This window comes from Rana temporaria, chromosome 1, assembly GCF_905171775.1.
Source record: "Rana temporaria chromosome 1, aRanTem1.1, whole genome shotgun sequence".
In the NCBI taxonomy this organism is placed as follows: Eukaryota; Metazoa; Chordata; class Amphibia; order Anura; family Ranidae; genus Rana; species Rana temporaria.
In genome coordinates this window covers 564,809,196-564,824,737 of record NC_053489.1, presented here as the reverse complement: position 1 = coordinate 564,824,737, position 15,542 = coordinate 564,809,196, and the positions used below count along the sequence as shown (strand labels likewise).

Genomic DNA, 15,542 nt, shown 5'->3' with positions numbered 1-15,542 from the left:
CATGAATGTAGATGATTATTATTATACAGGATTTATATAGCACTAACAGTTTACACAGTGCTTTACAACATGAGGGCAGACAGTACAGTTACAATACAATTCAATACAGGAGGGATCAGAGGGCCCTGCTCGTTAAAGCTTACAATCTAAGCGGGGATAAAGACTTCTGACTTTACTATGTGAATTCTTCTTCTGTGTATTGAAGCAGGTGGGTCACCAAGACAGCCAGTCGGATAGAATGTACAAAGTCAAGTGAAACAATGGTAGCCTCAATGTTTCACTTGTAGCGGGTTTTGTTTCAAAGAGATGCTGTTGTTCGGATACTTTTCTCCTTGTAAGAGAATAAGTCTAATACTTACCTGTACCACCTCAGTAGAATGGAATCTTTGCTTTTTTGCGAAGCTATAATTGTCAGTAGAATCTTTAAAGTTTGACACTTCTGAGTGTGTCAGATGCCTGCATATTTCCCACTCTGTGCTGTTCTCCCACTCACTACCTTAATATTGTGTCCCTTCAGAGCTACAGGCATACATTATACTGATGTAGTGGCTGGCAATGGAATTACAGCATAAAGCAAGGAGACACGGGCATCGAACACCTGGTAGTGCCAGACGCTTAAGTTCCTAGTGCCACTTCAAGCTTTCCAAGAACGAAATACAGTGGTGACATCACTAGCAAGTATTAGACATGTATTTTAATGATTAGGAACACTTCTGTCCTACACACATACCTCCACATTGAATACGTGTGGTGGGAGATATTAAGAACTCTTAGTACTAAAAGAGAGACCGTCTTTTAGATACATGCATGCCACAACAGAAGATATAATCAGTGAAGAACATTCATGTTCACATTTGTGACCTTGATGGAGGAGACCTCCATGCCCCTGAGATATCAGTAAATTTTATCTTCTGTTGTAACATGTGAATTCTGTTCATCGGGTCATCGGTGTGCCGGCCATTTTCTGTATTTAAATAGACACTGTGTTTGGGATACATGCATCCAAAAATAGTGGAAGTTGTTTATTAAAATTGGGATGTGCAAAATTTGGTGCAGCTCAAAAAACTCTCAGCTTCCAGGTTTTATTTGCCAAAGCTTAATTGAACAAGCTGAAGTTAGAAGCTGATTGGTTACCATGCACAGTTGTACCGGATTCAGAGCGCACCAATTTTAGTACATCTCCCCTGGTGTCTCTTTAAGTTCTAACAGTACTTGATGTGCTTGTATGTGCCTGTTTGATATATATATATATATATATATATATATCAATCAATCAATGTACTTGCCAGTCAGATGGTTGCACAGCTGACACCTTGAGAGCCATGTATTGCTTACTCCTATGTTGATTCACGTGTTTCATTAGTATATACGGTAGTTTATTTGATAAATCTAGAGATATTTTTTCTCCTTTTTTTTCTCTTTCTGTTGTACTGTGAAGTTTTTGCCTTGCCTCTATATGTCTGTATCAGTATAGTATATGTCCCTGTTCTTGTTCGTGTCTTTAAGCTTGTTGATCACTGTAATGGGATGTCTCACTCTTTCTTACCACACACTTTTTCGTTCCTGTAGTGCCATGGCCTCTGTTGATCTTCTGTGTCACAACTGCCCCTTGTAGAGATGCTTATTTATAAATGCCTTACTTATTCTAACCAGGTGGAAACTACGACAGCCGGTTTGATGTGGACAAGGGCACTGGAACCATCATTGTTGCTAGACCTCTCGATGCAGAACAGAAATCTAATTACAACTTGACAGTGGAGGCAACAGATGGGACAAGATCTATCAGTACACAGGTAATTGAATTGCTAATGAAGTGTTTAAAAGGAATATTTTTTCTGTGCCCGTAGCTGTTATAAGTTGTATATGACACTAACCTAAAATGTTTGTGAAATGCTTAAACGAAAAGTTCTCATGTTGCGTGCTCTGCTGCAGCCGGAGGGGGTTAATCTAGACAGATAAGGCTCTGGAGGAATGCACAGCCAGTCACTTTGAGTGTTATCTAGTACATTTTAGAACATATTTAAGCAAAACAGCATATTGTAACCCCTACAGACAACAATAAACATTTCAGAAGGATAACGCAAGCATATTAAATCCTTCACTGCTAGGAGTGGCATTTCGCTGAAGTTCACCACATTCCTACATAATTGTGTCCAACACTGGAAAGGCAATGCCATCACACAGCTGTACAGAGAATGTGCCAAGAATGACTTTTAAACAGTAAAAAAAACCTAACGACATATTTTCAACATAAGGCATGTTCTGAAGAAGAATAACAAAGGTGTATTTCGGGAAATATGGCTTTCAGATCAGCTTTGAGTGTTTGATAAAGCATTTTCAAGAAGGTCACTCACTTGGCACAGGTCCCATTCAGTAAACACCTTTCATTTTCTGAATGAATGCAAGGTATAACAACTGAACATGGTAGAGAGGAGGGGCGGTGAGGTCACAATCTCTACCTCCGCCAATCAGAGAACACTTTGCATTTATTGAACAAAATGCAGAGTCTCCTCTGAATGGACCTTCTGTGTTCACTAAACAGCCTTTCACCTGGAAGCTAGTGGCAGTCACTGTAGTAGTGACGCTTACTACAGGCATTTCCAGCTTCTACGGGGATCCTGCATGCATAGCACATACAGTACATGCTTACATTGGTTTAAGCTACATAACTAAACTTTAGCTTTAAACACATTGGCACATTCAAAGCTCATGTCAAGTCATAGGGCAGAGTTTTTTTTTGTACTGATTCAGAAAAGTTTAGCCATAATATGAAGTAGAAAAACAGTGACACGTTTTTGAAGTCTTTTACAACAATATGACTATTGGGACCATGTGAATCCCATACACAAAATCAAGTATATTGTACAAAAGGTCACATAAACAATAGCAGGCTTTTTAAATAATAGTGAAGGTAAATTGGGTATCTGGCGCTCCAGGAGGCAATGCCCTTAGTTTGTAATAATGTACATTTGATTAGTCAGTCTTTAGGTAAAACAAAGTTGAACCATGGTAAGGGGGTGATTTAAAAGAAGGCAGCCATCCTCAGAGTGTATCCAGCACAGTGTTGCCAACCTACCAGATTGAAATTTACTGGCACGACACCTGAAATTTACTGGCGCAGCCAAGTTTTTACTGGCATTTCACAAAAGTTACTAAATTACATTTTTAGGTGCAAATTTCATATTTAGGCAACAAACAACTACGCTGGGCAAATAGCAATGTGATTTAACCACTTCCCGCCCGGCCTATGGCCGATTTACGTCCGGGAAGTGGTTATGAAATCCTGACAGGACGTTCCAGAACGTCCTGCAGGATTTCATGCCGCGCGCGCCCGTGGGGGCGCGCATCGCGGCGATCGGTGATGCGGGGTGTCAGTCTGACACCCTGCATCTCCGATCTCGGTAAAGAGCCTCCGGCGGAGACTCTTTACCACGTGATCAGCCGTGTCCAACCACGGCTGATCACGATGTAAACAGGAAGAGCCGCCGATGGCTCTTCCTCCTCGCGTCTGACAGACGCGAGTAGAGGATAGCCGATCGGCGGCTCTCCTGACAGGGGGGGTTCGCGCTGATTGGTTATCAGCGCAGCCCCCCCTCGGATCGCCACCCTGGACCACCAGGGATGCCCACCCTGGACCACCAGGGTGGGCAAAAAAAAAAAAAAAAAAAACAGAAAAAAAAAAAAGTTTAAAAAAAAAAAAAAAAAAAAAGCATAAAGAAAAAAGATGCCAGTCAGTGCCCACAAATGGGCACTGACTGGCAACAATCAGTGCTGCCACCCCAGTGTCCATCAGCGCCACCCCAGTGTCCATCAGCACCACCCCAGTGTCCATCAGCGCCACCCCACAGTGCCCATCCATGCCCAGTGCCCACCTAGCAGTGCCCATCTGTGCCACCCATAAGTATACATCAGTGCCGCCTATGTGTGCCCATCAGTGCCGCCTATGTGTGCCCATCAGTGCTGCCTATGTGTGCCCATCAGTGCCGCCTATGTGTGCCCATCAGTGCCGCCTGTGTGCCCATCAGTGCCGCCTGTGTGCCCATCAGTGCCGCCTATGTGTGCCCATCAGTGCCGCCTATGTGTGCCCATCAGTGTCGCATACCAGCGCCGCCAATCAGTGCCACCTCATCTGTGCCCGTCAGTACTACTTCATCGATGTCCATCAGTGCCATCTCATCGGTGCCCATTAGTGCCGCCATATCAGTGCCCGTAATTGAAAGAGAAAACTTATTTACAAAAAAATTAACAGAAAAAAATAAAAACGTATTTTTTTTTCCAAATTTTCAGCCTTTTTTTAGTTGTTGCGCAAAAAAAAAAAATCGCAGAGGTGATCAAATACCACCAAAAGAAAGCTCTATTTGTGGGAAAAAAAGGACGCCAATTTTGTTTGGGTACAGTGTAGCATGACCGCGCAATTGCCATTCAAAGTGCGACAGTGCTGAAAGCTGAAAATTGGCTTGGGCGGGAAGCTGCGTAAGTACCTGGTATGGAAGTGGTTAAGGTAGATATTAAGGTAAAAATAAATATTTATGTTATTTTCGATATATTAAGGGAAAATTATTTAGTCACATCAACCCCTGCCTCCATTCCCCTCTGCCACCAACACCCCCTGTCTTCACCCCCTGTCTTCACCCCCCTCTGCGGTGCCACAAACTTTCCCTGCCTCCAATCACCCCCTGCCTCCATCCCCCTCTGTGGTGCCACCAACAACCCCTGTCTCCATCCCACACCCTCTGCGGTGCCACCATCCCCCTCTGCGGTGCCACCAACACCCCCTGCCTCCAATCACCCCCTGCCACTAACACCCCTGCCTCCATCCCCCTCTGAGGTGCCACCGCAGCCACCATTACCAACTGCCTCCAATCACCCCTCCAATCTCCATGCGCAGTTCCAGGCCGAACCAATCTTTTTGCGCTAAAAATAAAAAATAAAACGAAACTTTAAAATATATATATATATATTTAACTTTCTGCTAAAAAAAAAATCCAATCAATTAAAAAAAAAAAATCAAATATCTTCATGAGTTTAACCACTTGATCACTAGGCACGTAAACCCCCTTAATAACCAGACGAATTTTCAGCTTTCGGTGCTCTCACAATTTGAATGACAATTACTGTCATACAACACTGTACCCAAAAGAAATTTTCGTCCTTTTTTTCACGCAAATAGAGCTTTTTTTCGGTGGTATTTAATCACCGTTGGGTTTTTTATTTTTTGCGCTATAAGAGAAAAAACACTGAAAATTTGGGGGAAAAAAATGAATTTTTCTTTGTTTCTGTTATAAAATTTAGCAAATTTAGTATTTTTTCTTCATTCTTTTGCACAAATGTGAAAGATGAAGTTACGCCGAGTAAATAGATACCCAACATGTCAGTCACCCTTGAAAATTGCACACACTCGTGGAATGGCGCCAAACTTTGCTACTTAAAAATCCCCATAGGCGACGTTGCAGGGTATTGTGGGGTATTGCAGAGTATTGTGGGGTATTGCAGAGTATTGTGGGGTATTGCAGAGTAGTGTGGGGTATTGCAGAGTAGTGTGGGGTATTGCAGAGTATTGCACAGTATGGGTATTGTGTATTTAGCACAGTGTGGGGCAGGGATGGCTGAGCAGGGATGGATGGCTTGCTGGATCTGTGACTGCATGTGTCACAGATCCAGCCCACAGCAGCTGCTGCTGCATCCACTCTCTCCCCCCCCCCTCCTCTCACACTGTACCGTTCGGTACAGAGATAGGAGGGAGGAACCGGCGTCATCACATGACGCCGTTTGTTTACAAGTGATCGCTCCGTCATTTGACGGAGCGATCACATGGTAAACTGCCGCTATCAGCGGCGATTTACCGTGATCCGGACCCGGCAGTCATGGACATTCCCGTGTGCGCGCCATTCTGGGAGGACGTCCATGGACGTCCTCCCAGAGTTAAGCAACCGCCTTGTAGACGTATATCGTCTATAGGGCGGTTGTTAACTGGTTAAACCAATATGTATTCTGCTACATATTGGGAAATCCCAATAAGCGTAGATTGATTGGTTTGCACAAAAGTTATAGTGTCTACAAAATAGAGTTTCCAAAAAAGAGTCAGTTAGGTGTCGATCTGGCCGCCGCAATGTCGCAGTCCCACTAAAAATCACTGATCACCACCATTACAAATAAAAAAAATGCAATAAATATTTATCTTTGTGGGGAGTGATCTCGAGTGGCCAGTGCCCACCAGTGGCTATTAAACAAATTCACATACATGATGTGGGCGGTAGGCGGTGAGCAACTGGTTAAAGAAAAAGTATGGCCAAAGCTTTTTTTGGCCCTACTTCTCCTATAGATCACAGGAGCGCAGTTTGTTCTGCACTCCTGTGACCCATTTTCAGCCGACAGCAGGCCAAATGCCTGGACCAGGACTGGCTCAGTCTATTACTGAGCCAGATGCTCCCTCCTCAGCCCAGGACTCCAGTGATCGCTGAAGTTGCAGAGCAGAGAGCGGTGACTGATCTCTGCTCAGACCGGAGGGGGAGAATTGAGCGATAAGCGATATTTGATCGCTCAGTTCTCACTGCAGAGGCAGCGGGGGACAGATGCAGCATCGATCCACCTAGGTGAGTATACGTTTTTTTTTTTTTTTTATACCCCATACTACTCTTTTATTTATTTACTGAAAGTAAAAAATTCTCAGCCAAATAGTGACTGCAAACTATCAGATGCAGTCACTGTTTGGGTATCCACAGTTGTCATTTGCTGCCTAAAAGCAATAGCTGGCAGTGGAGATTCCTACTGCCATACTGATTAGCCTGGATGGGGGAATCTTATGATTTTCTCTTGTTCAGCCCACAGGCAGACTAGAGAAATTCTAGCCATGTATGTCTAGCGTAAATAAATGCAGTAACCTGTAAGAACCAGTAAAGTCTTGTACACACGATCGGATTTCCATCGGACAAACCCGTGGAATTTTGTGCGAAGGGCGTTGGCTGTGAACTTCTTCTGCATACAGACGGCAAAACTTTCTCAGCCAACAAATACAAAACTACGTGTTTTTTTCAGCTCTTTAGCACCACCCTTTGGGCAACTTCTGATAATGTTGTGCTATGGTTAGCATTGGTTCGTAGCATGCGTGTTTGTACTTTGGATTTTTTTTTTCAACGGATTTGTGTATACACAATCGCATAATCCGACAAGACACATTTGTTTTTGGAAAATTTGAAAGCATGCTATAAAACATGTTGTCAAAAATCCCAACAACAATTGTCTGATGGAGCGTACAAACGGTCGGATTATCCGACAAAACCCTGCCGTCACACATTTTTTTTGTCGGAAAATCCGATTGTGTGTATGAGGCATTAGATTTAATGCTAATTGTTCTTTTACGTAAAAATTTTATGACTGACATGGATGACTGAAGATTGCACATAGACATTGGGCCAGATCCACGTACCTTGGCGCGTCTATACGTCCGGCGTAGCGTATCTCAGATACACTACGCTGCCGTAACTTACAGCGTATTTTCCGTATCCTCAAAGAATTTGCGCCGTAAGTTACGGCGGCATAGTGTAACTGTGTCGGCGTAAGGGCGCACAATTCAAATGGATGAGAGCGTGTTTTATGGTAATTCCTATTGACCCCACGTAATCATCATTTTTTTGAACGGCGCATGCACCGTCCGTGGGGGTATCCCAGTGCGCATGCTCGAAATTAACCAGCAACAAGCCAATGCTTTCGACGTGAACGTAATTCTACACAAAGCCCTATTCGCGAACGTTTTACGCAAACGACGTACATGACGGAAAATTTGACGCTGGCCCGACGTCCATACTTAACATTGCGTACGCCTCATAGAGCAGGGGTAACATTACGCCGAAAAAAGCCTTATGTACACAACATAAAAAAAAAAGCGCCGGGCGGACGTACGTTTGTGGATTGGCGTATCTAACTAACTAATACTCGACGCGGAAATCGACGGAAGCGCCACCTAGCGGCCAGCGTAAATATGCACCTAAGATCCGATGGCGTACTGAGACGTACGCCAGACGGATCGAGCCCACATTCAGTCGTATCTTGTTTTGTGGATACAAAACAAAGATACGACGGGGCATCTTAGAAATTACGCAGCGTATCAATAGATACGCCTGCGTAATTTCTTTGTGGATCTGGGCCATTGGGTTTTGCACTGCCTTAAAGCGGGGGTTCACCCTAAAAACATTTTTTTTTCTAGCATGCCATCAAGCATACTAGCGCGAGCTATAGTATGCCTTTATTTTATTTTTTGGTCCCGTACTCACAGTTTAATGCCGTAGTGAAGTTTCAGACTCCCTCGGGGAGTAGGCGTTCCTATCAGGAGGGGAACATGATTGACGGCCAGCTATGGCTCGTCACGCTTCTCCCAAAATAGCCGAAATAGGACTTGGCTCTTCACAGCGCCTGCGCCTAGTCTGTGCGCAGGCGCCGTATAGCGCCGTGAAGAGCCGAGACCCACTCCGGCTATTTTCGGGAATCGTGACGCGCCATAGGCCCCGTACACACGACCAGTTTCCTCGGCAGAATTCAGCTTCCGACCGAGTTTCTGGCTGAATTCTGCCGAGGAAACTGGTCGTGTGTACACTTTCGGCCGAGGAAGCCGACGAGGAGCTCGGCGAGGAAATAGAGAACATGTTCTCTATTTCCTCATTGTTCTATGGGAGCTCTCGTCCCGCCGAGCTCCTCGGCGGCTTCAGTGCTGAACTGGCCGAGGAACTCGATGTGTTTGGCACGTCGAGTTCCTCGGCCGTGTGTACGAGGCTATAGCCGGCCGTCAATCATCTTCCCTCTCCATAGGAACGCCCATTCCCCGCGGGGAGTCTGAAACTTCACTATGGGATTAAACTGTGAGTACGGCGCCAAAAAAATAAATAAAGGCATACTGTAGCTCACGCTAGTATGCTGTATTTTATGGTAGAATGTTGTTATTTAGGGTGAACCACCGCTTTAATCTTTAGGCCGTAAGGTAGCATTAATAAGAATGGTGCTTAGCAGAGCTCCTACAGTTTTCACTTAGCACTTTTTATTATTGTACAGGGCCTCTTATGTTCAAACCTTAATTCCACACTTCCAACATGTGAAAAATTACCGCTCCAAGGCATAAGAAAATGTGATAATTCAGGCTAAACAGCACCTTCTCTCCATGAACAAATCGGCTATAAATTGTTAACCTGGAGTAACATCCAAACATTTTCAGAAGCCCCAGCATCTAAATGCTTCTCCATTCTGTGTCTGCTTCACGTCATGGTTATTTCTGCAATGCCGCGCGCCTCTGCTTGCTTCAGCCCATGGAGATCTGGCTGCTTTGCTCAGCCTTCCCAGGCTGAATGTAACACGGCTGCCATGGCATCCGAGACAATAACACATCTTTTGAAAGATTGCTGTTCTGAGTGGAATAATCCCCTGGTTAGTTTTTTTTTCTTTGGCATTTTTAGTTATTTATACAGACCTCTGAAGCTGAGAATGGAGGCTGAGACACAGTGACTATAGAAGGGCATGCAGGGTCAGTGAAGTGTTGTTAAAGAGACTCACAAAAAATGAAAAGGGAGGAAATACTTAGATCCCAGCCCTGCTCTACAGTTTGTTTCAAAATGAAATATGTTCCTGCCCACAGAAAAGCTGTAATGGCTTTTTTACTTGTTGGGGCTCATTGACTACTAGGCCTTTGACCACATGGCCTTGGAAATAATTAATCAACGCAGTCCATTCTTCCTAACAGATTTGGAGTCTGGTATATGGGTAATTGAACAAATACCTCTTTTCACTGAAGTGTGGGATTATTAACTAGTGAAGCAGGATGGCACAAGGCAGGGCTAAGATTTCCCAGGCAAACAGAGAAGGGCAGCAGGATCCGAACATTGCAGCATCATTAAATATCTAGGGGCATTTCATAAATTCTTGAGTTTCTCAGATTGCGCTGCTTGAGTCAGAGTCCCAGGGTGGCTGTGCAAGTGAGCTTTACAAATCTTCGTTTTACCCAGTTATCAGGGTTGACTGAATTCCTACTTGAAAGTAGGAGGTGGTGTTAGGATTTAAAAGATCATATGCTGGAATCTTAACTTTAAAAGAAATACATTCACAGTGACACGCAAGAATTCTTGCATAGGCCGGAGGTTCTCATTAATTGGGGATTACAGGTTGGGTATAATGTGCGAATTGACAGATCGGCAAAATCCAATAAATGTGTAGCGCTACCTTCTAGAGGGCCGCTGGATTTTGGGCCCCCATATTCCTACACAACCAGGCAACACATATTTTCAACTCTCATTCAGAGACAAGGAATCAGTCCTTGGGCTTTGTGTTCTTGTTTTATTGGGGAAAACAATTTGGATAGAGCATAGGGATTATGGGATGCCCAACTTGACCTGAAGAGCAACAAATGAGAACAACTTCCTTCTCTAGGCATACCACAAAAAATAACAAATCCTTGACTGCATTCCCTCTGTAACGACAGCAAAGAAAATCCCCCTTCTAGGAGCTCTGTGTCCCCTGGGTGGAAATTTGGAAGTCATGTCCCCCTCTTCAAAATACGTTAGAAAATCAACCCCAAAGTCTCCATCAGAAGTCTTTGTAAAATGAGTGACAATACAGAATCCCATTTGGGAGACTGTTGTCACCCTATCACAAACGTATTTAAATAAGCACCTTCATGGCAGCATTACCAGGTACAGTTGAACCTCGGTTTAAGAGTAACTTGGTTTGAGAGCGTTTTGATTTGCGAGCAACTTTTTTAAAATTCTGTCTCGGTTTGCGAGTGTTGACTCGCAAGACAAGCAGAATTCAAGCTAAATAGGCCTGCAGTACCTCATTTGGCCCGAGGGGGGCGCAGAAGCTGAGCAGAGCCGAAAATAGACCTGCAGTACCTCATTTGGCCTGAGGTATGGGGGCGCAGGAGCCGAGAAAAGCCAAACATTGGCCTGCAGTACCTCATTTGGCCTGAGGTATGGGGGCACAGGAAACGAGCCAAAGTGTCCTCCGGGCCTTTTTTTGGACTTTTTGGCACTCTCTGGCGCCCCCCCCCACTGGCCGCATTCAGTATTGCATCCCATTGAAGTCAATGCGAAACAAATTATTTTCGTCTCCATTGACTTCAATGGGAAAACTCGCTTTAATATGCAAGTAATTTGGATTACGAGCATACTCCTGGAACGGACTATGCTCGTAATCCGAGGTTCAACTGTATTAATTTAATGAAAGCTGCAGAATTATAAATCTTGAAAATGACTTCTAAGAGGATATATTAAATGATATTTTTTCTCATTACCCAAATTTTATATGGGAATCAGTTGGGAGGTCTGTTTTATGCTAAGGCTCCCATCTAGTTGGATGCTGCCATTGTCAGACTCCAAGAAGCAATGCTATTTGGGAAACAGAGTCGGTTGGCAACAACATACTGCACTTAATAGGATCTTCAGCTTCAGTCATTGCTTACAGTAAATAAGGGGTTTCAGTCTTAATTACCTGCAACATTTTCTTTGTAGAATATATCCTAAGTAAGTTACAGGATCATACGCATTCTGGCGCATTGAGCCAATGGTTTAAACTGTTGAATAATCATAGGGATTTGTACAATCAAGAATTCAGAGAATGTGCTCGGTGTTGGCAAATCTTAATTAACAGGCATTCCTGTAAGTACGCGGGCTGTGCTCCATGCAGCCGTAGGACTCTGGTTGAAGAACTGCTTGCATATTCACTTTTTTTTTCTAGCACGCTGTTCCACTATACTTCCAAGGTCAAGGTTGTATAGGCTTTTTAAGAAAACTCATACAAATTACATTCTGAAAATTCAGCTTGTTCTGGCCCATCCTTTGTGCTAATGTCTGAATTGTGTGCAGCGCTGCAATTTGTGCTCCCAAGGGTGTTATTTTATATACAAAGCTACATAAACATTCACCTTGGCTCTATATATGCTCTTTACAGTACTGCAATTAATAAGATGTGGATATGAAGCTACGTAGCTTTAAAATAAAGTAAATAGCGAGAGTATATAAAACATTTGTTTTAATTTTCATGCAATTAATAACTTTTAAGTTGGCCAAACATACAAATTTATAAATTCTTTGCAGCACGACTGCAGAAATACCTCCTGCCGTTTATTGTATTCTGACAGCAAGCACCCATTGCTGTCGGAATACCAGAAGAGTACTCACATCTGATTGGATGCTGCCTATGATCGTCCAAAAAATTTGGTTGATGCCAACAGAGTCACCCATGGCTCAAATTGTGGCCAATTCAGCAAGAATACGCTGAAAGTTTAGCTGTATGTGACAACCTGTAGAGAGATAAGGAAGAATTGGTAGGACTTCCCAGACCAAAAATCCAATTTTTTTTGTCTTTAAAGCGGAGGTTCACCCATGGAGAACACATTTTCCCCTTAGATTAATGCTCGTTTTGTCTAGGGGAATCGGCTATTTGTTTCAAAATATGATCCGTACTTACCGTTTACGAGATGCATCTTCTTCGTCGCTTCCGGGTATTGGCTGCGGGACTGGGCGTTCCTTCTTGATTGACAGTCTTCCGAGAGGCTTCCGACGGTCGCATCCATCGCGTCGCGATTTTCCGGTGCGCAGGCGCAGTATAGAGCCGCACCGACGTTCGGCTTCTTTCGACTACTAGTGACGCGATGGATGCGACCGTCGGAAGCCTCTCGGAAGACTGTCAATCAAGAAGGAACGCCCGCTCCCGAAGACCCATACCCGGAAGCGACGGAGAGGATGCATCTCGAAAACGGGTAAGTACTGCTCATATTTTAAAACAAATAGCCGATTCCCCTAGACAAAACGAGCATCCAGCTATGGGGAAAAGAGGAAAAAAAACAGAAATGGGTGAACTCCCGCTTTAAGTCGAAGGGATCCAGTAAAATTCCTACCAATCAACGGTTTTGTACAGAGCTTTTAGGGCTTTAGGTACTTTGGTAGAGTCAAGTACCCATCCATTCTCTGCCTGGAGAAAGGAGGATGACTATAATGTCCCCATTTATACTCAGATAGGGGTAATGTCTGTGGGCCTAATCAAACTTATCCAGACATCCCAGAGCAAACCTTTGGGGTGGGGGTTGTTGAACTTTCCTGTGTTATTTTTTTATTTATTTTTCTTCTGATAAAGGCTGGCACAAAGGATGTCTACAAGGTGCTAATTTTCACATCTCTGAAGGCATGGGCTATATGAATGTTCAGTGCACATTTGTACCACAATATTTCATTAGAAACATACACTATATTTTCAAAACTATTGGGACACCTGCCTTTACATGCACATGAACTTTAATTGGCATTCCATTTTTAGTCCGTAGGGTTCAATATTGAGTTGGCCCACCCTTTGCAGCTATCCCTCCGGGAAGGCTGTCCACAAGGTTTAGGAGTGTGTGTCTATGTGAATGTTTGACCATTTTTCCAGAAACGCATTTGTGAGGTCAGGCACTGATGTTGGATGAGATGGCCTGGCTCGCAGTCCAGTGTTCTATCAGGGGATGGCTATCAACATTGTCACTGCTTATTCACAAGCCTGTAGCTTGTCAATCAGCACACCTGCCCTTTGTTTTCTGGATTGACAGTACTGTGTATGAAACCCTCCCAATGTGAGCTGCAGTGTCTGGGAGGGGGAGCGTGTGAGACACATGAAGGATTTGGCTCAGTCAGGGAAAGTAAAGGATGTTTTTTGCTTACTTTATGAGGCTTGTGCATTACATAGTACCTGAACTGGGTGCAATTACCCAGATGGCAAGCAGTTGTGCTTCAAGTTTGAAAATGACTTGCTAAGCCATTACTAGACTCGCCAGGCTTCACAAGTTTGTTGCACAATTGTAGCAAGTCCGCATTGCATGACCCCAGATCAAATTTCTTTGTAAACATTGTGCAAGTCTGCTGCAAGCTCTGGTTCAATTATGTTGTAAAATAGTTATCCCACCACTGGGTTCATGGTGTAGACTTGCAGAGCTCTTGCTGTAGATTTACCACTGAAACTTTGCTCTTGCTAGAGACTTGCCATGCAAATTTGCTACAAATTGGAAAAGTGTCAACCAGAATTTATGCTTCAAGTGCTCTGCATGTGTAAAACTTGCCAGTGTAAATGGGCATCAAGTTAACCCCCTTAGCGGTATCCCCAAGCGTGACTCGGGGTGGTTTTTCCATGTTAGGATGGGTATCCCCGAGTCACACTCGGGTAGATGTGCAGAGCGTGCAGCGGCGCGGCTTACCTTTCGCAGCATCCACAGACAGGGAATTACTTACCTTGTCCCTGGATCCTGCGATGCATCCCCGCTTTGTGAGCGAGCGGGTGCTCGCTCGATTCAGTGTCCCCGTGTGCCGCCGTTCTCCGTTTCCTGCGACGTTACAACGCACGGGGGCGGAGAACGGCGTCAAATTCAAAAAAGTAAACAAACACATTACATATAGTATACTGTAATCTTATAGATTACAGTACTGTATGTAAAAAATACACCCCCCCCTTGTCCCTAGTGGTCTGCCCAGTGCCCTACATGTTCTTTTATATAATAAAAACTGTTCTTTCTCCCTGGAAACTGTAGATTGTCCATAGCAACCAAAAGTGTCCCTTTTATGTCAAAAATGGTTTTAGAGCAGCATTATAACTATATAATAAATTATAATCACTTGCAGAAATGTGCGATAGCGATTTGTGGGGAAATTCGTCATAACAAAATAAAAGTAATGACAGCGACAATTCTGCAACTGAGCAAATTTCAGTGATTTTGAGTTGATTACATTATTGAATAATTTTTATTATAATTATATTATTATTTGTTATAATTATTTATAATTATTTATTATATTATAATTTTATATATTTTTTTTTTTAAATTCATACCCGGGATGCCTACTAGACTCTTGTTTGGTCAGATTTAAATGAGTTATTCCTAAGAATTACAGGCCTACAGTATAAAACGCCAAATTTCCTTGCAAAATAATTGTACCGCTTTTGGTACGTGATTCCAGACAGAATCATACCGCCAGGGAGGTTAACAGACTTACAATTCAACACTGACACTAATTTGTGGCAAGTTATCCTTGCTATCTGGGTATGAATGAAGAAAAACCTCTACAGTCAGGCATAGATGGAAAAAAAAAAAAAAAAAAGTTTTGGCTTTGAAAATACATCAGTGTTTTGTTTGCATAATACTTGTTCCCTCCTCTACCTTCAATTCGCAGAGGCTACACTGGAGTCTTCCTTGCTGTAATGTGTGTCTCCCTACCCTGCAACAAGGCAGGGAAGACACAATAGTGTCTTTATCTTGCAGCTGCAATCCTCTATTATTTATGTAGCCACTTATTAGAGTGTAAGCTCCCCTGCCGCATGGGAAGTTGCTAAATAATTCCGTTTATGCTGTTGTTCTCTGGAATTTACTGTGCATATGACTGTAACCATCCATGTATGTTACAAAATATGTAAGTAAATAGCGCAGGTTGTGCTGTTATTCCCAGGGTATCGCTATGTTTGATTGGAATCTTGAAAACGCTGCTCCTGTTTTATGAATTTATCACCTCATAAAGTAAAACCGTGTAAAATCATCACCTGAAATT

At 43.4% G+C, this 15,542-nt stretch overlaps 1 protein-coding gene across 6 annotated transcripts in view; it reads left to right on the top strand.

The window, feature by feature from the left end:
- FAT1 (FAT atypical cadherin 1) overlaps positions 1–15,542 on the top strand; it is a 302,956-nt gene that overhangs the window by 169,435 nt on the left and 117,979 nt on the right. For all 6 annotated transcript variants that reach the window (XR_005745015.1, XM_040334417.1, XM_040334441.1 and 3 more), the window contains exon 7: positions 1,654–1,793. Coding sequence is in view for 5 of the 6 variants with exons in the window: in XM_040334417.1 (XP_040190351.1) it covers positions 1,654–1,793 (140 nt within the window). In the remaining variant the exon portion in view is untranslated. The remainder of the gene's footprint in view (positions 1–1,653; positions 1,794–15,542) is intronic.